Source organism: Rana temporaria, chromosome 12, assembly GCF_905171775.1.
Source record: "Rana temporaria chromosome 12, aRanTem1.1, whole genome shotgun sequence".
Classification (NCBI taxonomy): Eukaryota; Metazoa; Chordata; class Amphibia; order Anura; family Ranidae; genus Rana; species Rana temporaria.
In genome coordinates this window covers 104,746,748-104,769,110 of record NC_053500.1, presented here as the reverse complement: position 1 = coordinate 104,769,110, position 22,363 = coordinate 104,746,748, and the positions used below count along the sequence as shown (strand labels likewise).

The 22,363-nt window shown below is 45.4% G+C and overlaps 1 protein-coding gene across 1 annotated transcript in view; it reads left to right on the top strand.

The window, feature by feature from the left end:
• Positions 1–22,363, top strand: part of HID1 (HID1 domain containing) — an 84,447-nt gene that overhangs the window by 9,332 nt on the left and 52,752 nt on the right. Inside the window, exons 2-3 of the mRNA XM_040330065.1 lie at positions 19,836–19,985; positions 21,989–22,159. Of these exons, the coding sequence (XP_040185999.1) occupies positions 19,836–19,985; positions 21,989–22,159 (321 nt within the window). The remainder of the gene's footprint in view (positions 1–19,835; positions 19,986–21,988; positions 22,160–22,363) is intronic.

Genomic DNA, 22,363 nt, shown 5'->3' with positions numbered 1-22,363 from the left:
CCTTTTTTTTTTGTATACCAGTCCACTCCACAGATGCCCCCTTTTCTTGTATACCAGTCCCATTCACAGCCCCCTCTTTTCTTGTATACTAGTCCCCTTCATAGCCCCCCTGTATTCTAATCCCATTCACAGCCCCCTCTTTTCTTGTATACTAGTCCCCTTCATAGCCCCCCCCCCCCTGTCCCTGTATACCAGTCCCATTCACAGCCTCCTCCTTTTCTTGTATACTAGTCCCCCTTCAGAGCCCCCCTGTCCCTGCATACCAGTCCCATTCACAGCCCCTCCCCTTTTCTTTTATACCAGTCCCCTTTATAGCCCCCTGTCCCTGCATACCAGTCCCCTTCATTGCACCTGTGGTGTGGGTAAGCTGCAGCACATGTGTGAAAGAGGCCCTAAGCTACTTTGCCCAGTGTATTGCTTCACACTGACCTAAAGCTCTCTTCTTTCCTGCTGCTGGCACCACTCTGGAGACCACTAGCCGGAATAAGAGGTGGAGTGCTGTTGGTACCCCGTATGGGATAGGAGCCGGCACTACAGAGGAGGCATTGGCTTATGTGGCAGTTGCTCCCTACTACCCCTCCAACTTTACAAATGGTGCCTCTGCATTGCACTCTTTTTGATGCTATGGGATGGTGGGTCAGCAACCCCCAGACTGAGATCTACTAGACACCTGTCTGTGATCTACTGGTTGATCGCGATCTACAGGTTGCTGACCCCCCGGTCTAGATCATCTGCTCTGCTGTGCCTTACGTTGGATTGTTTCTTATTGTGTGAGCTGTCTGACTTTCTCATTGAAGACAAAGGCTCTGGCTAGGTATTGGCAGCAAGTGCAAATACGGTGTGAGTTACTGACATCACTAGGAGGACTTTTAACTGGTTCCCGACCGGCGCACGACGATGTACGTCAACAAAATGGCACGGCTGCGCAAATGGGTGTACAGGTACGTCCCCTTTAATTTGCGAGCCATGTGGTCACGCGCCGCCATGAGCTCCGTGACCGAGGGACCTGATTGCCGCTGGTGTTCCGCGATCGGGTCGCAGAGCTGAAGAACAGGGAGATGTTGTTGTAAACACAACATCTACCCGTTCTGCCTAGGTGACACTGTCACTGATCGTGTTCCCTGTCATCGGGAACAACGATCGGTGACGTGTCACGGCAAGCCACGCCACCTAACCGTTACAAGCACTCCCTAAGTCACACTTAACCCCTTCAGCACCCCCTACAGGTTAACCCCTTTACTGCCAGTGTCATTTTTACAGTAATCGGTGCATTTTTTATAGAACTGATCGCTGTAAAAATGACAATGGTCCCAAAATGGTGTCAAAAGTGCCCGAGGTGGCCGCCATAAAAGTCTCTGATCGCCGTCATTACTAGTTAAAAAAAAAAAAAAATATAATAATAATAAAAAAAAAATATTAATAAAAATGTCATAAAACTATCCTCTATTTTGTAGATGCTATAACTTTTGCGCAAACCAATCAAACGCTTATTGCATTTATTTTAAATTTTTTACCAAAAATATGTAGAAGAATACGTATTGGCCTAAACTGAGGAAAAAAACTTTTTTAGATAGATATATAATATATATATATAATTTTTTTTTTTTTTTTTGGGGGGATATTTATTATAGCATTTTTTGCAAAATTGCAAAAAATAAAAACCGCAGAGGTAATCAAATACCACCAAAAGAAAGCTCTATTTGTGGGGGGAAAAAAAAGACGTCAATTTTGTTTGGGAGCCACATTCCCGGGGCTTAAGTGGTTAAAGTGACATACACTTTTCCACTTCCTTTGTTCACGAGTGGTGGGACCTTTTATTATGGACTATACTAAGTTTCCAACTGGGATCTATTCTTTTACTTGTGGCTTATGACTGTGTATATTTCACAGCAGAGTTGATGCTTTTAGTTAGGCCCCTTTCACACTGAGGCGTATTTCAGGCCTTTTAGCGCTAAAAATAGTGCATAAATAACGCCTGAAATACTCCTGCCCCAGCATTCTCAATGTGAAAGCCCGAGGAAGAAAAAAAAATCGGGAGAAAAAAAAAAATCTACTGCAAGAAGCATCTTTGGAGTGGTGAGAGGAGCCATGTGTATATCGCTCCTTCCCATTGAAAACAATGGGACACCGCTGTAATACCGCCAGCAATGCGCATTGCGAGCGGTATTAACCCTTTTTCGACCACTAGCGGGGGTCAATACCGCACCGCTAGCGGCCGAATACCGCCGAAATTCCAACGGGAATTCCGACGGTTTAGTGCCACTAAAAATATCGCCGCTATACCGCCACCGCACATCCTGCCCCACTGTGAAAGGGGCCTTAATGTGGATCACATAACGCAGTTTATTTTTATTTATAATATATTTGGATACCAACATTCATTGTATAAGTAAAGTTGATCCAGGAAATATCCGATTGTCTCTCAAGGAATCGGGAAGGAATTATTTATTTTTTCCCTGCTGTAGCAAATTGGATCATGCTTTGCTGGGATTTTTCGCCTTCCTCCTGGATCAACTGTGTGTGTATGTGTATGTGTATGTGTATATATAAAAAAAAATTATTATAAAAAAATAACTAGATGGACTTTTGTGTCTTTTCAACTTGACTATGTTACATGTGAGCAGAAAAAATGCTTGGTGCGTGTGCCAGTTTCTCCATGTCCTCCTCCAGGCTCCACCTTTGTTTACTCGTGTAGAAGAGCTGCAGACTGTGTGTCATGGTCGTGTCACTGCTGTAATAAGCACAGGTTGAAAGCTGCATTCTGTTCTCTGTCTTCATACAGCGTTCTCTCTGGGGCTGCCTCTGTTTTTTCTGTCTGTCTCAGAGTTTTCGTAGATCTAAAGGAGACTTGTGCTTTAAACCGATCACACACCTTTCAATCTGGCCAATCTTCTTTTAGATCTACTCTCTTCTATATAGTACGGCTCTTACCTGACTGGATACAATTGAATGGATTGTTTAGGGCGCCTACTACATAGTTTTGGTAGATTTAAAAGAGATTGCATGGAGTTTGCACGTATGGCCAGTGTTGCGTATGATCAAATAAAATTGGCAGAAAAGGCCATGAACTAAAACAATTCTGGGGCCTTCTATTGGATAGACATTGGCTTGTGATGTCCTGCTCTGTACCAGCGGAGGCTGCTCCATTAGGGGCGCTGCCCCCCTAATCCATGCGCCCGGCGTGTACCCATTGACTCGTAAATCTTCATAAACGAATGCCATGTTTAGATCTGTGAAAAAATCTGCATTACTGATCAGTATTTTGTGCACAAATCAAACTCCCCTACATCTTTTAGTATTGTGGGAGCTAGGAGATTGTGGGGTAGAATGGCGTATGTTTCAACGTATCCTATTTACGTTGAAACTTTTACAGGCAAGTGCCGTATTCCGAAAAAAAGTTGCGGCGTAGCGTAAATAGGCCAGCGTAAGCCCGCCTAATTCAAATTGTGAAGAGGTGGGCGTGTGTTATGTAAATTAACCCTGACCCGACGTGATTGACGTGAATCTCCCAGTGTGCATTGCTCCAAAGTACGCCGCAAGGACGTCATTGGTTTCGACGTGAATGTAAACGACGTCCAGCCCTATTCACGGACGAATTACGCAAACGACGTAAAAAATTCAAAAGTCGACGCGGGAACGACGGCCATACTTAACATTGGTACGCCGCACTTACGTCCCCATATAGCAGGGGTAACTTTACGCCGGGAATAGCCTAACGTAAACGGCATATCTGTACTGCGGCGGCCGGGCGTACGTTTGTGAATTCGTGTATCTAGCTGATTTACATATTTCTAAGCGTAAATCTGCGTACACGCCCCTAGCGGCCAGCATAAATATGCAGTTACGATCCGACAGCGTAAGAGACTTACGCCAGTCGGATCTAAGGGAAATCTATGCGTAACTGATTCTAAGAATCAGGCGCATGGATACGGCCGGCCAGACTCAGAGATACAACGGCGTATCTCCTCCCTGAGGAGTTAGATAGGTGGATTCTGGTAGGCGGGCGCATCCTTGCGGCGGCGTAGCGTATCGTGTTTACACTACGCCGCCGTAAGTTAGCAAGGCAAGTACTGTATTCACAAAGTACTTGCCTGCTAAGTTACGGCGGCGTAGCGTAAATGGGGCTGGCGTAAGCGCGCCTAATTCAAATGAGGATGTGGGGGGCGTGTTTTATGTATATGAAGTGTGACCTAACGTTTTTTAAGAACGGTGCATGCGCCGTCCGTGTACATATCCCAGTGTGCATTGCGGCTAAGTACGCCGCACGGACGTATTGGTTTCGACGTGGACGTAAATTACGTACAGCCCTATTCACGGATGACTTGCGCAAACGATGTAAAAGTTTCAAATTTCCACACGGGAACGACGGCCATACTTAACATTACTAGTCCAGCTATTTGCTGGAATAACTATACGCCTGAAAATGCCTTACGTAAACGGCTTATCTGTACCACGTCGGCCGGGCGTACGTTCTTGAATCGGCGTATCTAGTGATTTACATATTCTACGCGGAACGCAATGGAAGCGCCACCTAGCGGCCAGCCTAAAAATTACACTTTAAGATACGACGGTGTAAGACACTTACGCCGCTCGTATCTTAGCCTAATTTAAGCGTATCTGGTTACCAGAATACGCTTAAATTTGCGTTGGCGCAGATTCTGACTTAGGCCGGCTTATCTACTGATAAGCCGGCCTAAATCTTTCTGAATCTGCCTAAGAATCTTGTCCTTTTATCTTGTTGACATAGGACATCGGCCCGACTTCTTGTAGCCTTTATCGGGGATATCAGAATCGGAGAAATGAAGGAGAAAAAAAGCGGGATTGTGTGGAACCGGATAGTCTGTAAACTGTTGGAAGATTCTGTGCACCTCTTTCCAGAAATGGTCCAGTCGAGAACATGACCAGAAAGTATGGAGGAACATCCCCCGTGCCCCATGGCACCTCCAGCAATGATCAGAAGCTTCAGGGGAATACCGGCACACAACCAAAGGGATGTAATGCCATCTAGAAAGCAATGTGAAGTTGCTCTCTTGCATGCAAGTGCACATGGTTGACTTCAGGGCAAAGTGGACGCCCCTGCTGCACTGATCTATCAAAGGTCCCATCAAGCTCCACTTCCCATTTACAAATCTAAGGTAGCGTGTAGTTGTCAGAAGCCACCAAAAGTGAGTACATTTTGGCAAGGGAGTGGGATAGAGCATCACTGTGCCCACACAATATGTCTCAAACGATGTCAGTGAGAGCCCGAACCGCACCGGGAAGCCTAACGTGAAAGAGTGACGCAATTGCATCGCTTTCCAGAATTCCAGGGCAATGGGCCCCGTTGGCCGAGACCAAAGGCATCCGAGGTAAGAAAGTGAGAGGCCTGAAAGCGGCTAGCAAAGGAAAGGAAAACGCTCTATCTTTCAAACACGGAGCTAAGTTTGGATTTCCCAGAATGGGAAATGAGGGGGACTGGTCCGAAGACACGGCAGGGTTGCGTCACAATGATGAACAGCTATGAAGCATGGTACCAATGATTGGGTGTGTCTTGAGGGTCAGAGGTAGGGCTGCATGGCACCAAGATGCCCTCCGAGAGGGAGAGAACTGTATTGTTGTGTCCAAAGCTTGAGGTTGCTGTTTGCACCAGTCTATTACTCTCCCTAGTGAGCAGCCTGATGGTATTTCAAGATGTCTGGTACTGCCAGACCTCTGAGATTTGAAGAGTGATAGAAGACATCTAAGCAGTCTGGGCCATTTAAAGGAACACTAAAGAGATATATATATATATATATATATATATATATATATATATATATATATATATATATATATATATATATATATATATATATATATATATAATCATTTTAATAACAAACATGTTATACTTGCCTCCACTGTGCAGCTCATTTTGCACAGAGTGGCCCCCAAACCTGGTCTTCTGAGGTCCCTCGGCGGCTGTCTCGGCTCCTCCCCGCAAGAACTATCCACCTTCATGCAAGCTCTCTTACATCGTGGTTGGTTCTTGCGGGCGCGCTCCCGTGATACAGCTGCACATTATAGCAACTCGCTGTATCACTCGGCCCTGCCGCGCCAATGGCTGCGCTGCTTTCAATCAACCAATGAACTAGCCGAGAACCCCGGCCGAGATGCCAGCGCATTCACGGCGTGGGACTTTCGAGGGGTCAGGCAAGTAAACGAGGGCTCGGGGTGGCCACTAATGCTTTGATTTTTTTTTTCTTTTTTTTTCACCTTGATGCACAGAATGCATTAAGGTGAAAAAATGTGTACCTTTTACAACCCCTTTAATAAACTGAGAGTTTACTAGTTTAAAGTAGGAAGTGGGGAGCTGAATAGGCAGAGCTTAAAAGAGATACAAAAACAAAGGTAGAATACTCCTTTTCAGAATATTGCATCTTCCAAACCATGAGTGGAGGTCCAAATGGCACTTGTCTAGGAGGGTACGAACTTTACTGAGCAAGGGCGCAAGTTAAAGCGGGAGTTCACCCATTTAAAAAAAAAAAAAAATCTCCCCTTAGCTTCCTGCTCGTTCGGTCTAGGGGAATCGGCTATTTATATTAAAATATGAGCAGTACTTACCCGTTTTCGAGCTGCATCTTCTTCCGTCGCTTCCGGGTATGGGTCTTCGGGAGCGGGCGTTCCTTCTTGATTGACATTCTTCCGAGAGGCTTCCGACGGTCGCATCCATCGCGTCACTCGTAGCCGAAAGAAGCCGAACGTCGGTGCGGCTCTATACTGCGCCTGCGCACCGACGTTCGGCTTCTTTCGGAAAATCGTGACGCGATGGATGCGACCGTCGGAAGCCTCTCGGAAGCCTGTCAATCAAGAAGGAACGCCCATTCCCGAAGCCCATACCCGGAAGCGACGGAGAGGATGCGTCTCGTAAACGGGTAAGTACTGCACATATTTTAAAATAAATAGCCGATTCCCCTAGTAATAACGAGCAAGAATCTAAGGGGGAAAAGTGCCCTCTAAGGGTGAACCCCCGCTTTAAAGCGAAGGTCCACCCATGTGTGTGTGTTTTTTTTTTTTTTTTTTTTTTTTTTTTAAAGCCAGCAGCTACAAATCCTGCAGCTGCTGACTTTTAAAAAATGGACACTTACCTGTCCAGCGCGCCCGCAATGTCAGCAGACGAGGCTGAGCAATCGCTCGGTCCTCAGGTGCTTCCACCGCCATCCTCGGTGAGGGAATCGGACAGTAAAGCCTTGCGGCTTTACTGCCTGATTCCCTACTGCGCATGCGCAAGGATCGCGGTGCGCCGTCACTGGTCCCGCTCTCTCCTGGGAACTGTTTCCCAGAAGACAGTGGAGGGGGGGGGGGGGGGTTACATCATGAGTCGGAACCCGGAAGTGGTGCAAATACCTGTCTCAGACGGTTATCTGCACCCCGCTCCCCCTGAAAGGTGCCGCCGGAGGGGGGAGGGATCCAAAAAGCGGAGGTTCACTTTTTGTGTGAACCTCCGCTTTAAGTGCAAAGAGGTTGACAAAGTTTGGAGGAATAAGGGTACCCAGGTATTTTAACGCAGTTGAGGTCCACTTAGATTTAAAGTTTAGCTGTAGAGTGTGTAGTTTGGGGCATTGCTACTCCCATGAACGCCGACTTGGAAAACTTTATTTTCAGATTTGATAATGAACCATAAAGTTCAAACTCCCATAGGGGATTGGGAAGCAAGATGTGAGGATTAGTCAAAGAGCATATCTTCTATTGCAGAGCTCCTATTCACAGGCCAGAGATATTCTCATTTGATGATGATGATCTAGGATTTATACTGCGCCAAATACGCCCCCTTAGGAGCGCGTCTAGGCGCACAACCATTTAACTGTCTTTTGCTCAAGAATGGTTCTAAAGTGAGGGCAAATGGGAGCGGAGAGAGGGGGCAACCCTAGTGAGTGCCACTGAAGATGGTAAAAGAATATATGCACATATACGTGTGTGAATGCACACGCTATACGGAACATGGTTGCGTTTTTTTTTTTTTTTCAGGAAATTCAGCATTCTGTATAGTTTGCCAGGACCCTCACTGTTATTGGTATTGATAGACTGTAGTTGTATTTTAAAGCAAAACGTAAAGTGGTTGTAAAGGCTAAAGGTTTTTTACCATCCTTTAAACCAAGAGACAAGCGGCGCTTTCTGAGTAGTAAATCGTAGAAAAAAAAACAAAAAGTAGGCAACTCGCATTCAGGAGAGCTTGTGTACTGCATATCATCATCACTTGGTCCTACTGCAGAAAGAACTGTCCCGCTGTGTGACATCGTCCAGTGGGAAGAAGCCTTAGGCCAGATGTAGGAACATGCCGTGCCAACTACGCCCCCAATGCCGCTACATCACTTGAGCTGTCAGTGAAGTGTCCACACAGGTATCTTGCAAGCCAGGGAGCACTGGAACCCACCAGCGTGGCTTAAGCTGCTTCCCACTGGACAGATGTCTCACACAGTGGGACTGGTCTTTTAGCACCAGGAGTGTTGCTATGCAGTACGCAAGCTCTCTTGCGTGTGGGTTGCCAATCTTTTTTACTCATCTCAGATGGAGGCGCTTGTTTGTTTTTTAATCCATCCCACAGAATTACTTATTACTCGTTCAGCTGGCAGCACTTTCATACGGACCTCATTTTGGACTTTTGCATTGTTTGCTTCTGTTCTTCTTCTCTCTCGAACGGCGCCACATTTTTGTCATAGTTTTTTGCCATCATGCACTCTTTGCATGAAGGTAAAAAAAACTTCAGTATGCAATCCCCCCCCCCCCCCCCACACACAGCACCTCCTACGACTTAGGTCCCTTTCACGTTGAGGAGTTTTTTCAGGCGGTACAGCGCTAAAAATATCGCTGCTATCCCGCCTGAAAAACTCCTTCACTGCAGACTCAATGTGAAAGCCTGAGGGCTTTCACACTGAGGCGATGCGCTGGCGGGAGACAAAAAAATCTCCTGTCAGCAGCATCTTTGGATCGGTGAGAGGAGCGGCATGTATACCTCTCTTTCACCGCTCGTTCCCATTGAAAACAATGGGAAACCGCGGCAATACCGCCCGCAATGTGCCTCTATAGAGGAGCATTGCGGGCGGTATTAACCCTTTATCGGCCGCTAGCGGGGGTTAATACCACACCGATATCGGCCGATTCCCGGCGGTATAGCGCTGCTATTTTTAGCGGCGATATACCGCCACCGCGGCTCCCGCTGTAATGTGAAAGGGGCCTTACTCAAGCCTGATAGCAATCCAGGAATGTGTGCGAGAGCAGCTGCTCTCCTGGGTCCCTGCCTCCTTAAAGCGGGGGTTTACCCAAAAAAAAAATTTTAACATTAGATTCAGGCGAGTTGTTAGAATCACAATCGGGTGTTTTTTTTTTAAATCGTTGCCGTACATACCGTTTTATAGATATATGTTCACCGACCCATTTATTATTACTCAATTGTGTTTACTCTTTTTAAATCATAAATACAACAGAAACTACCCAAATGACCCTGTTCAAAATTTTACATACCCTGGTGATTTTGGTCTGATAACATGCACACAAGTTGAAATATATATATACTTCTAGTCAATGAGTTTTTGAAAGTAAAAAATATTGCATTTTTATTTCAAAATTGTCGCTCTATTTTTGTTTATAGCGCAAAAAATAAAAAACGCAGAGGATCAAATACCACCAACAGAAAGCTCTATTTGTGGGGAAAAAAGGACGCCAATTTTGTTTGGGAGCCACTTCGCACGACCGCGCAATTGTCAGTTAAAGCGACGCAGTGCCGAATCGCAAAAAGGGGCAAGGTCCTTTAGCTGCATTTTGGTCCGGGTCTTAAGTGGTTAAAGCGGGGGTTTTTTTTTTTAACATTACATTCAGGCGAGTTGTTAGCATCACAATCGGGTGTTTTTTTTTTTTTTTTATCGTTGCCGTACATACCGTTTTTTATAGATATATGTTCACTGCGGCTTCCGGGTATAATCTGCAGGACTGGGTGTTCCTAATTGATTGGCATGCTTCCGACCGTCGCATACAGCGAGTCACGAGTTGCCGAAAGAAGCCGGACTGCAAGTCGGCTCTATACGGCAACTCGCCTCCAGTTCTCATTGGCCCTCTTATGACTTATCCCCCCCACCCCCCCTTCCTTGCAAACTCTCACGAGAGAGAGAGAGAGAGAGAGAGCTCAGCTGTACATGCCATAAGTCTAGGCTTTTTACCAGACAAGAAGTGGGCTGTATAAGGTATTTACTGGCAGGAAAAAATATGTTTTACTATCCAAAGTTAAAACAACAAGGGCAGAAGATTTAATAGATGGAAAGTTGAAAACATGACTTTAAAGTACCATGAGGAAAAGTGTTGTATAATTGTGTATCTGGCTCAGCAGTAAGCGGATGATATATTGTTGCTATGTACAGATATCATATAGACTAATCATTCATACGCATTAGAGCAGGCTGGGAGAAAGTGATACATAATTGCTTTCACCATTTCTCCCTAGACAGCAGCTGTTACTCTCACCAATGGCTGTTTAGATGTCCTAGTGCCCTAGGCACACCCGGATAATGATACCTTTCTGTACAAACCCTGCATTATGTGTCTTGTGATCGTTGTAGTTGGAAGCTTGTCCCTAGGCAGATCTAAAACGCACAAATGAATGCAGCTCTGTAATCATTAATACATTATTACATGTAAGCAGTGATGTCACTGAATGTGACCTGGTAGCAGCCTCTTGCAGTTATATACCTGCTATACCTCAGTCCAGGGATGGACTGGCCATAGGGACTACAGGGAGTTTCCCGGTGGGCCGTTTTGGACCGAGATGCTGCTTGGAGGACTTTTTGTAGCGCCCCAGTGTGAAAGCACTCAGGCTTTCACACTGGGACTGCAGCGGAAGTGTTTTTCAGTCGCTTTACAGGCACTATTTTTAGCCCAAAAGCGCCAAAAAAACGACTCGGTGTAAAAAGGGGTCCTACACTCACCCTCCTTTCTTTCTTTCTTTCTTTCTTTCTTCTTCTTTCTTTCTTTCTTTCTTTCTTTCTTTCTTTCTTTCTTTCTTTCTTTCTTTCTTTCTTTCTTTCTTTCTTTCTTTCTTTCTTTCTTTCTTTCTTTCTTTCTTTCTTTCTTTCTTTCTTTCTTTCTTTCTTTCTTTCTTTCTTTCCTTCCCTCTCATAATATACAATAATGGATGTAGGGGCCTTTTGGTGGGCGTGATTTTTCGGGGGGGGGGGGGGGGCAGCATTTTATTGAATTAAAGTGGGCCGGTCTGGATGAAGTCCAGGGCCAAATTTTTGTCCCAGCCCTGCGCTGGACTGAGAGGAGGAAGCGGCACAAGGAGCAGGGGTGGCCCATCCATTAGGGTGCACAGGCGCCACCCCTTCTGTCGCATCGCCCCCCTAATATGTAGAATGGATATCTGTGGCTGCTGTGGGCATCCCCTATTCAGGTGTTCGGCCCCTTTTCAGGCGCCTGAATTTCAGCTTTTTTTTTATTTTTTTTTATTTTATTTATTTTTTGAGATGGCGAGTGGGAGCGGGGTCACAGTGAGGCTGCAAAAATTTGGAGCGCCACTGACAAGGAGCCAATTGGTTCATGTACTAACAAGATGCTGATAGTAGGCGAGAGCGGAGAGACTAGCTCATCATTTCTCCTTTTTAAAGCAGTAGTAAACTCTTGCTGATATAAAAAATATATATATATATATCGTCAAAGGGTGGGAAGAAAATTCTTCATACCAGTGTCGGTCAAACGCACTTTTCCGTTTTCAGAGACAGACACCAAAAACTGTGTTAAATGCCCCAAAGTGGATGCCTCTCTGGCAAAAGTCACAAATAAATCTGAATTCGCAGGCACCTTAAGCGACCCCCTTGGACAAGAAAACAGAAGCCCTTTTAACCACTTGCTTACTGGGCACATATACCCCCCTCCTGCCCAGGCAAAATTTCAGCTTTCGGGAATGCGTCGCTTTAACTGACAATTTCGCGGTCGTGCGACGTGGCTCCCAAACAAAATTGACGTATTTTTCCCCACAAATAGAGGTTCTTTTGGTGGTATTTGATCACCTCTGCGGTTTTTATTTTTTGCGCTATAAACAAAAAGGGCAACAATTTTGAAAAAAAAAACACAATTTTTTTGCTATAATAAATATCCCAATTTTTAAAAGAATACTGTTTTTTTTTCTCAGTTTAGGCCAATATGCATTCTTCTACATATTTTTGGTTAAAGTGGTTGTAAACCCTTATTCTTCACTTTTTACCTACAGGTAAGCCTATAATAAGGCTTACCTGTAGGTATAAAGAATATCTCCTAAACCTGTACGGTTTAGGAGATATTCCCCTCGCAATGCGCCGCTGATTGCAGCGGCGCATGCGCAGGGGGAATCCACGGTGAAAGGACCGGCAGCCGCCGGACCTTGCCGATTTTAAATCTCCCGCGCGGGTGTGACGTCATCGCCGCTCCAGCCAATCGCAGCGCTGGAGTGGGGACACTAGTTCTGAGGGCCGGGGGAGGTGGATTCCCTTAATTTGCATAGATTTCCTCACTTCCTGTTTGGCTATGGGGCAGGAAGTGAAGGGAAATCTCTGCAATGGGATAGGGATGGTAAAAAATAAACTGACAGGGGCTCTAACCCCCCACCCCCCTTACTCTATCCAAAATGATAAAAAAAAGTGTTGCCTATAGTTCTTTGAGCACAAATTTCTCATAATTTTATGGAGCGGACTAAGCAGATATAACCATGCCAATGGTGCAGCAGAAACATAGAGCATAGCGAGGAAGGTTTGTTGTTCAGGATGATTGCCCTTCCCCCACAGTTGCGGAATGCCGGCTGCCCGCATCCCGAAAGCAATGCGGCTCCTTTATGGAGGTGATGGACTGATTTGCCTCTTAGCCAAGTCTGCCCCATTAGACTGGCGCTACACTAACACTGTAGCGCAAGCCGGCGGGGACTCTTTCAAATATAAATGACACTAATTAAGTTTCATTTTTTCACTATTTTTGCCACGGAATTCACTCTTTCCGTGCTGCCCTAGGCCTGGGCCTTGTTGGCCTTGGCCAGGATACAGCGTTGCTCCTAACCCAAAGAACAAAAAACAATGACTGTCATCAGGTGGGGGCAGACTTGCAGCCTTTTCCCACCAATGGATGGAAGCAACAAAAAAAAATTCATCATACGCACCATAACGACTGGCTACTCGATAGAATTTTCCACCCGCCCCCCCCCCCACCCAAGTACCTAATAACCTTGCTACCAAAGGACGAAGAGTGAGCGAAAGCCTTTTTACAGTCCCTGGAGAATCTACTAGATCAGAAAGTGATTCGCCATGTATGAACCGCCGCTCGTGCCATTTGTTCAGGGCCCTGTGTTATGACTGGCGGCACCAACGCGCAATGTTTGGGAGTAATATCATTGCAGCTCTGGTCAATGGCAGCACCGGAGCTTGCAAACCTGTATACTAGCTCATTTATGGCTTTTTTTTTTTTTTTTTCCCCCAACCTCTTTAACCACTTGCCTACAGGGCACTTTCACCCCCTTCCTGCTCAGACCAATTTTCAGCTGTCACACTTTGAATGACAATTGCACAGTCATGCAAGACTGTACACAAATGAAATTAAATGTTTATATATTTTTTCCCCACGAATAGGTTTCTTTTTGTGTGTGTGTGTGTGTGTGTGTGTGTGTGTGTGTGTGTGTGTGTGTGTGTAAGTGTAATATATATATATATATATATATATATATATATATATATATATATATATATATATATATATATATATATATATATATATATATATATATATATATATATATATATTTATTTTTAGGAAGCTAATCTGAATTCGGAGGTCTATCACTGGGTGTATATTACATTAGTGTAGCTCTGTATCATGTTTGCACTGAGCAGTCTAGCCCCGGTCACAAGTGGCATAGCAGAGCTGTACAGTGTCCCCGACATCAGTGAAGTGTTGAGTGTCACCTTTCATGCATCTCTGGGTTCACAGAGGCTTCCTGTCGTAAAAGACCCGACGCTTCAACACATTTGATAGATAACTCTAATGGTGGCCCTTACACATGTCCTTTATTTAATAATAATAATAATAATATTATTATTCAGTCGATGTGCGATTTGATCAAATCTGCAAACTATCAAATAGCCATAATTTCCTTCCGATCGATTAAAGCCAGCCAAAGATGATGGCATTTTCTGGGGAAACGCAGAATTTGATTTTTTTTTTTTTTTTTTTCCCCCATCAACGCCGGCCCTTCCGCAGAGATTGTATTCTTGCAGGGAGAACACATGATTATTTCTAACGAATATAGTCACTGGCGATTATCGCATCCTAAAAATTTTACACCCTGGTTGTACCCAAGTTAATCGATGGACCAGATGAGTACAATCGGCCTGCCATACATGGTTCGAATCTCAGCCAGTCCCTACTGACTCCGTTTTTGATTAGCTCAGTTGACTTGAATCCGATCGGCCAGGGTGGCATATCCACGATCATTTTGCATTACGGAGATACTTTGTTCATGGATACAATCATATTTGCATCGATCAGATTATGACATTACATGGTGGAAACGGAGATGACAGTAAGTTATGATCATATCATAAAGCGGACCCTAAATTATCTTTTAATTTTGCCCCGCCTCTTCCCTCTCTCACATTTTTGTTCGTTGTGTGTGTGTGTGTGTGTGTGTGTATATATTTTGTTTGTTCGTTGTCTAGTTCATTCGTTCTCTTTCTAACCACACGGCTTCTGTGCATGCGCTGATTTACTGAAGGGCTTTGCCAGAATCCAAAACCTTGCAGCACATCTGTATAGGTGTCCCACATATCTTCTATGGAATTTCTTAACCTGCTGCGTTTTGCACATGCATGAAAACTTCCCTGCGCATGCACATATCTGTTAAATGTCTCTGCCAGGACCTGAAGGCTGGGCAGAATCCTTCAGAACATCTAAACATGCACTAGAAATAAGAGTGGATCAGTCAAACGCATCATTGACTAAAGATTGATCTCTTCCAATAGATTTTTATTTATCTTAAAGGAAATTATCATTTACCGAAGGGTCTATGGCAGCCCTCAAAATTTACACTCGCCTGCTCGCATTTTGCGAGTAAATTTTGAGGGCTGGCGAGTGTGGGCTGCCTGGGAGCAGGGGCGAGCAAGGAGAGGAGAGTCGCCGCTGCCGTCGTCGCCGCCTGGTTGTTCAGAGCGCGGGGAACATAACATCTTTCAATTCAATAGCTGTGTTCCCCGCCGCGGGCCGTCATATACAGCCCCTCCCCCCTTGTCCGGGCACTTTGATAGACCAATCGCCCATCCCAGGATTGGATGGGTGATCTGTTTATCAGTTTCCCGGACAAGGGGGGAGGGGCTGTATATGACGGCTCGCGGTGGGGAACACAGCTATTGAATTGAAAGCTGTTCTGTTCCCCGCACTTTAAACAACCAGGCGGCGGCTCCGGCTCCTCCCCTCTACTCTCTTACCCAGCACAGGTAGGCTGCACTGGGGGACACGTGGCTGCACTGGGGGACACGTGGCTGCACTGGGGGACACGTGGCTGCACTGGGGGACACGTGGCTGCACTGGGGGACACGTGGCTGCACTGGGGGACACGGGCAGGCTGCATTTTTGGGCACGGATAAAGTTGTTAATATTTATTTTTTATAACTTGATTCTACATAAAACATTTAAGTGTCATTTCATGAGATAATTTATGAGGGTGTGTCTAGGGGGTGGGATTAGGGGGCGGGACATGGTAGGGGTTGGGCGGGGCAACTGGTGGCGAGTACACCTTGAGGCCTGGCTAGTAGCTCAGGACTTGAAATTTTGAGCCCTGGTCTATGGTAATTGGAACAAAGATCTGATGCAGCAAAAAACATTTTTTTAAAAAAATTTTTTATGTAAATTGTGATGTTGTGGAGACTTTGAGGATTCCCCAACCTATCCCACAATGCAATGCTCCTGTTTATCTGGCCATGAAATGCTCTTTATTCCCATCCTGGATTGTTGGGGGGGATCTAATGACACCTTAGGGCAGCATTCCTGCATGCCAACACGTTATGGGGCCTACGCTCATCTCCTTGGTTCTTTTTTTCACAGAAATAGATGTCGTTTTTGATAGTAGCAGGTTTCTGTTATCAGTTAGGGCTGTGTGCATATTTCAACGTAGGCTCAACTAGAAGCTTGTCCTGTTCACACCCCAATGTTGTGTTGTGGATTGCGGTGCATTTTATAAGCATGAGAGATGTTGCGTTTTTTATACAATGCACCTCACCACGTCAGTGAATCACAAAGCACTGTGATGTAGAGTGCAAAGCAACACACAGCCGCACCAAATTCATAAAAGGACAGGAGCCTGCAGGGAGAAGAACCTCCAGATTCAGTAGAGGGGGTAGTTATAGGGGTGGGTGGCTGTGGACTGTGACTGTTTCACGCTGCGTCCTAAATATGAGTGTAAATGAAAGCTGGTCAGAAAGGTGGCCTTGGCATTTAAAAGTAGTATATCAGTAGTGTTGCATCTTCTGCAGGATATACATAGTTTGTCCCTGCAGGGCTTTGGGCTCACTGTGGGTAGTTGCTAAGTGAACCTTCTGCTTTATGGTGATGTGTATCTTCTCACCTATGCTGCTCACCTCTGAGCGTGTGCTTTACTCTCGGGACATCTGTGGAATCCTCCTGAGTTTCTTTGCTTTGATGAGCCTGCTTTATTTTTAGATTTTTGTAAGGCTGGCCATATATAGTAGTTGCATAGTAGGTGAGATTGAAAAAGACACAAGTCCAACCCGTGTGTGTGTGTGTGTGTGTGTGTGTGTGTGTGTGTGATTATATGTCAGTATTACGTTGTATGTTGCGGTCATTCAGGTGCTTCCCTAATAGTTTCAAAAAACGATCATTTCCCCCCCCCCCCCCGTCCCTGCTGAAACCACCGCCTGTGGAAGGGAATTCCACATCTTGCCCCTCTTAGTTAAGAACCCTCTATGCAGTTTAAGGTTAAACCTCTTTTCTTCTCATTTTAGTGAGTGGCCACATGTCTTATTTAAATTCCCTTCCGCAGAAAAGTTTTATCCCTATTGTGGGGTCAACAGTACTGTATTTGTAAATTGAAATCATATCCCCTCTCATGCGTCTCTTCTCCAGAGAGAATAAGTTCAGTGCTTGCAACCTTTCCTCATAACTAATATCCTCCAGACCCTTTATTAGTTTTGTTGCCCTTCTTTGTACTCTCTCCATTTCCAGTACAACCTTCCTGAGGACTGGTGCCCAGAACTGGAGAGCATACTCCAGCTGCGGCCGGACCAGAGTCTTGTAGAGTGGGAGAATTATAGTTTTATCTCTGGAGTTAATCCCCTTTTTAATGCTTGCCAATATTCTGTTTGCTTTGTTAGCAGCAGCTTGGCATTGCGTGTCATTGCTGAGCCTATCATCGGGTCCTTTTTCCATCCTAGATTCCCCCTGAGGTTCTCTGTACATTCATAAACTTTTTGCATTGGCGGCTGCAGAGCATTGCAGCTGTGATCAGCGCATAGCCGGTGCAATAAGCAGGCTTCTATAGACTCTTCCAAACCCCCCCCAAATCGAGGTCTGTGCCAAGGTATGGGCCTACTGTTGTAGGGCTAGAGGAAGTAAACCCTGGACTAAAAGTGTGGTGTAAGGCTGCAACTAAGGATTATTTTTTCATAATTGATTAGTTGGCCGATTTATTGTTTCGAATAATCGGTTTAATAACCTAAAAAAAAAAAAAAAAAAAAGGTGTATAATTTAGTTAGTATGTAAAGTAAAAAAATAAGGCAATTCTTCAATATCTCAATGAAGTTGTAAAAATAAATAACCAACCAAATGGCTAGAGAGCAAAATCTATAATCCACTCGGAGAACAGACAGAAGAGATATACTGGGAGAAGTTATTAGAGATAATACATACCGTATTTATCCGCGTATAACACGCACCCTACCTTTTAAGAGGGAAGTTTCGGTAAAAAAACTTTCCACAGTCCCCTGCGTATAACAGGCAGGCACAGTTTACCCGCTATTTCCAGGGTAAAAAAAGCGAGTTTTATACGCCAATAAATACAGTGTGTGTATCTATCTGCGCTTGGGTATTGAGAGAAGGTTACAGCCCCCCGAGAAAATGTGTGTGTGTGTGTGTGTGTGTGTGTGTGTGTGTGTGTGTGTGTATATATATATATATATATATATAGCCACTACCTATAAGTGGTGCTATAGAGATAAAAACCACAATGACTAGGTATATAGTTACCAGCCTTGTGGTGTGTATAAACTAATGCCGCGTACACACAATCATTTTTCAGCATGAAATTTTTTTAGTTTTTCAGCATGTTTAAAAGTTTTTCCAACTTCATCATTAAAACGATGTAGCCCACACACCATCGTTTTAAGAAAATGCTCTAGCAAAGCACGGTGACACGAGCTGTGGATGGGAGCAACAAGGGGTGAGAGGTGAGCTGTGGACTGGGAGGGAAGGGGTGAGAGGTGAGCTGTGGACTGGGAGGGAAGGGGTGAGAGAAGTGAGCTGTTGATGGTGGGATGCACCATTCCAGAGTCCTGTTCTGTGTGTGTCTGTGTGTGACACGTTCCTAAACCTTACACCTTTTTGTGATACCCCCAAGTAAGGGCAGAAACTTGGCCAGAGAAGGGCTTTGAGCCTTAGCGTGCGTAATTCAGGGGCCACAATGAGTGGAGAGGGTGGGTGGCAGCCGACTCTACTCCATAAAACCCACTCTGCTTTTTTTTTTTTTTTTGCGGATCAGATTGGAAGTAGGCATTTTTGTAAACGGACAAGAGTCCATTTACATCTGCCACTCCTTAGAGGTCAATGGAGGGTCCAATTGGGTCAGACTGACTGGGTGAAAGGAGCCTAAGGCTCCTTTCACCCAGTCAGTGTTAGGTGGGTGCATGTTGACAGGCATTGTGTTGCATATTCAGGTGTGGACTGCCTAATGCACCACAATTGACCAAAAATGTCCATTTCCTTGCATTGCAATACACTTTAGTGCATTGTTGCACCATCAGCCATTTAGAATTTATTGAACAACATTTTTTTTTTAAAGTGCCTCACCACTGCTAATGGATCCAGCTACAACTTTATAATTGTCAATGGGACAATACAAAAAGTAGCCACCACATTTCAGGGATTTAAATACACCACCTTCCTCAGGACTTGATTGAGGGTCTCTTCAAAACCAGCTTATAATCATCTTGTAATCATTGGTAAGAAATACAAATTAAGGCCCCTTTCACACTAGCGGACCGTTTACGGACTTGTAATGCATCCCTATGGGATCGCGTCCGTTAGCGGATGGAGCATCCGCTAACGTCCGCAACCATCCACGTCCGTCGGGATCCGGTTTTTCGGACGGAAGAAACCCCTATTTTTCTTCCGTCTGGCGGAACGGATCGGATGAAGACGGACAGACGGTCCGTCTTCATCCGATTTCCCATAGGGGAGAGCGGAAGGAAAGACAGGGCTGTCTCTGCACAGTGTGCGGGGACTGCCCTGTCCGCCGACAGCTCAGCGGGGATTACGGATGATCCCCGCTGAGCCGACGGACACACACGGAGCGGACACAAAAACTGTCCGCTCTGTGTGAAAGAGGCCTTAAGGTCCCGCCCACTTCTGTATTAACATTGTTTTCAATCAAGCCTTAGTGCAGGGACATTTTGGATATTTGTATTGCGCTATAATAATGATTCAAAAAGGGTAAATAACAAAACCTCGCCTTTACAGCGCACAGAATAACGCACGACTGCTGGTGTGAATGAACCATAACACTTTCTAAGCTTGTAATATAAAATAATTTGTGCACTTTTTCTTCCCTAAATAATGCTTTCTCCCTCAATGTTTGTTTCTTGCAGCCTGTGGAAGCCACGGATGATGCCTTCTGGGATCAGTTTTGGTCAGATACTGCCACCTCTGTACAGGACGTGTTTGCTTTAATCCCAGCTGCCGAGATCCGCGCTGTTCGAGAGGAGTCCCCGTCAAATCTAGCTACACTATGTTACAAGGTGATGTCATAGAGATGACCTAGAGAGCTATATAAAGGAAATTCCTGTGGATAAATGTGGGAGCTGCCATTCTTGACATGGTTTTATAGGTGCAGCATGTGGGGCTGTCATCTGCGCTGCTACCTAGAAAGTCGCAAACCGGAAACAATCCTACAGAATGGAATTTAGGACTCAAGTCCTCCATCTACTCTTATAATGTGGATGGCGGAATCTCCCTATGCCAGCTATTGTATGATGACCGTTGCACCCATAGCTGTCAACATACTGGAACAGTGAATGTATCTGAATAGATGCAGCCGCCGTTCAGCTGACAACTTTCCTTTTGGCTTAATGTATGTCGGGTGGGCGGGTACTGACATTGCCACCCATGGTTTGAAGTTTGGTCCGTTAATCAAGAACCAGTTGCTCCATGTATGACCAGCTCAAAGTGGGATTCAAGTCACAATAGTTACCTCCTCTCCAATGATCCATTGACCGTGATGGGTCAGTTGGCAGCATCCGCACTTTCTCGCCAGCTGCTTCTGGGTGCCGGTCCTCAGCAATTTTCATTGCGGCACACAGAGACCATGAGCTGCACATTTCACAGAAGACTGCAAGTTGGCAGGTAGGCATATTTTAATGCAGATCAGACCATTGCATGTTTCTTCTGTGATAAATAACCTGCCTGTAGTGTTGCCTTAAGTTCCACTTTAAGGGCCGGATTCTTAAAGCACTTACGCCGATGTATCTTTCTATACGCCGCGTAAGTGCACAGATGCGCCATCGCAGGGCCGATCCACCCTATAGGCTCACTATGCAAGCCGCTTAGGGCCCCACAAATTACTAGAGGCCACGCCTGGTGAAAAGTAATTTTCGGCCCCTCACCGACTGCATGGGAGAAGAGGTAAGAAGTCAGAACCCCCCGCTTCTCTAATGTAAGATGTAATTTCCAACAGCAGAACACCCCCTCCCCCCGCTTCTGAACTTTAATCTTTAATGTGACAAGATACTGGCCCAACCCCCCCCCCCCCCCCCCGCTTCTCAACTTTAATGTGACATGTCATTTTCGGCAGCCCCCCCCCCCCACTTCTTAACTTTAATGTGACACGTCATTTTGCTTAGGGCCCCAGGGAGGTCAGGATCGGCACTGCGCCATCGTATCTATGCGCCTGATTCTAAATGCTAGATACGCCTGAAATGTGGCTTCATCCGACCGACGTAAGTTCCCTACGCCGTCGGAGCCTGGACGCATATTTACCGCAAGGGGCGCTTCCATTGATTTACGCGTCGAATATGCAAATGACCGAGATACGCCGATTCACGAACATACTTGCGCCCGTCGCAGTAGTATATGCCATTTACGTAAGGCGTACGGCCGGCGTAAAGTTATTCCACCTATAGGAGGCGCATCACATGCAAAGGTATGGACGACGGAACAGTTCTCGTATTTTACGTCGTTTACGTAAGTCGTACGTGAATGGGGCTGGGCGTAGGTTACGTTACCGTCGTAGGCATTGAGCCGTCGTATCTTGGGGAGTAAATTCTACGTGATTCTAAGCATACGCATGCGCCGTTCGTTCGGCCCATCATTTGCATGGGGTCAAGCTTCATTTTAATGGATCACGCCCACTTCCTTCCTACTTTGAATTAGGCGGGCTTACACCGGACAATTTACGTTACGCCGGCGCAACGTTGGGAGCGAGTGCTTTGTGAATACTGTTCTTGCCTCTCAATGTTACGTCGGCGTAGCGCATATGAGATGCGCTACGCCCGCACAAATATACGCCGCTCTACGTGAATCCGGGCCTAAGTCTTCATACTTCACCCTTGTTCCAGGTCATTAATTGCTAAGTAATGAAACCATGATTAGACTAACCGTTCTGGAGCTAGGACATATTTATGTTCACCCTTTCATGTTTAATTTAAAGTGATGTATACAGACTACCATCTGTTCTGTAGTTTTTAATATGTTTTCCAAGGCTTCATTGTTAGAACTTAACACGATGGATAATTGTGCTTTGCAGGCAGTGGAAAAGCTGGCGGCTGGCGCAGACAGTGGGAGTCACTCGGATAAAGAAAGACAGATGGTATTGAATTGTGCTCGGTTGCTGACTCGGGTACTCCCGTACATCTTCGAGGACCCGGACTGGAGAGGCTTTTTCTGGTCCTCTGTGCCTGGAGCAGGGAGGAGCCAGGTGAGCTACAGGTTATATATCGATACTTGTGCATTGCATTCCATTATTTAAAATAATTATTTTAGTAAAATGTCTGAAACATACAATGTAAGATCCTAGACTGATACTAATACAAGCTCCTGTCTTCTGCTCAGTGCCTCTAATTCTCAGCATGAGTCACTTCTGACAAGTTTTCCAGAGAAAAAAAGGTGACAAAGGGGAGCT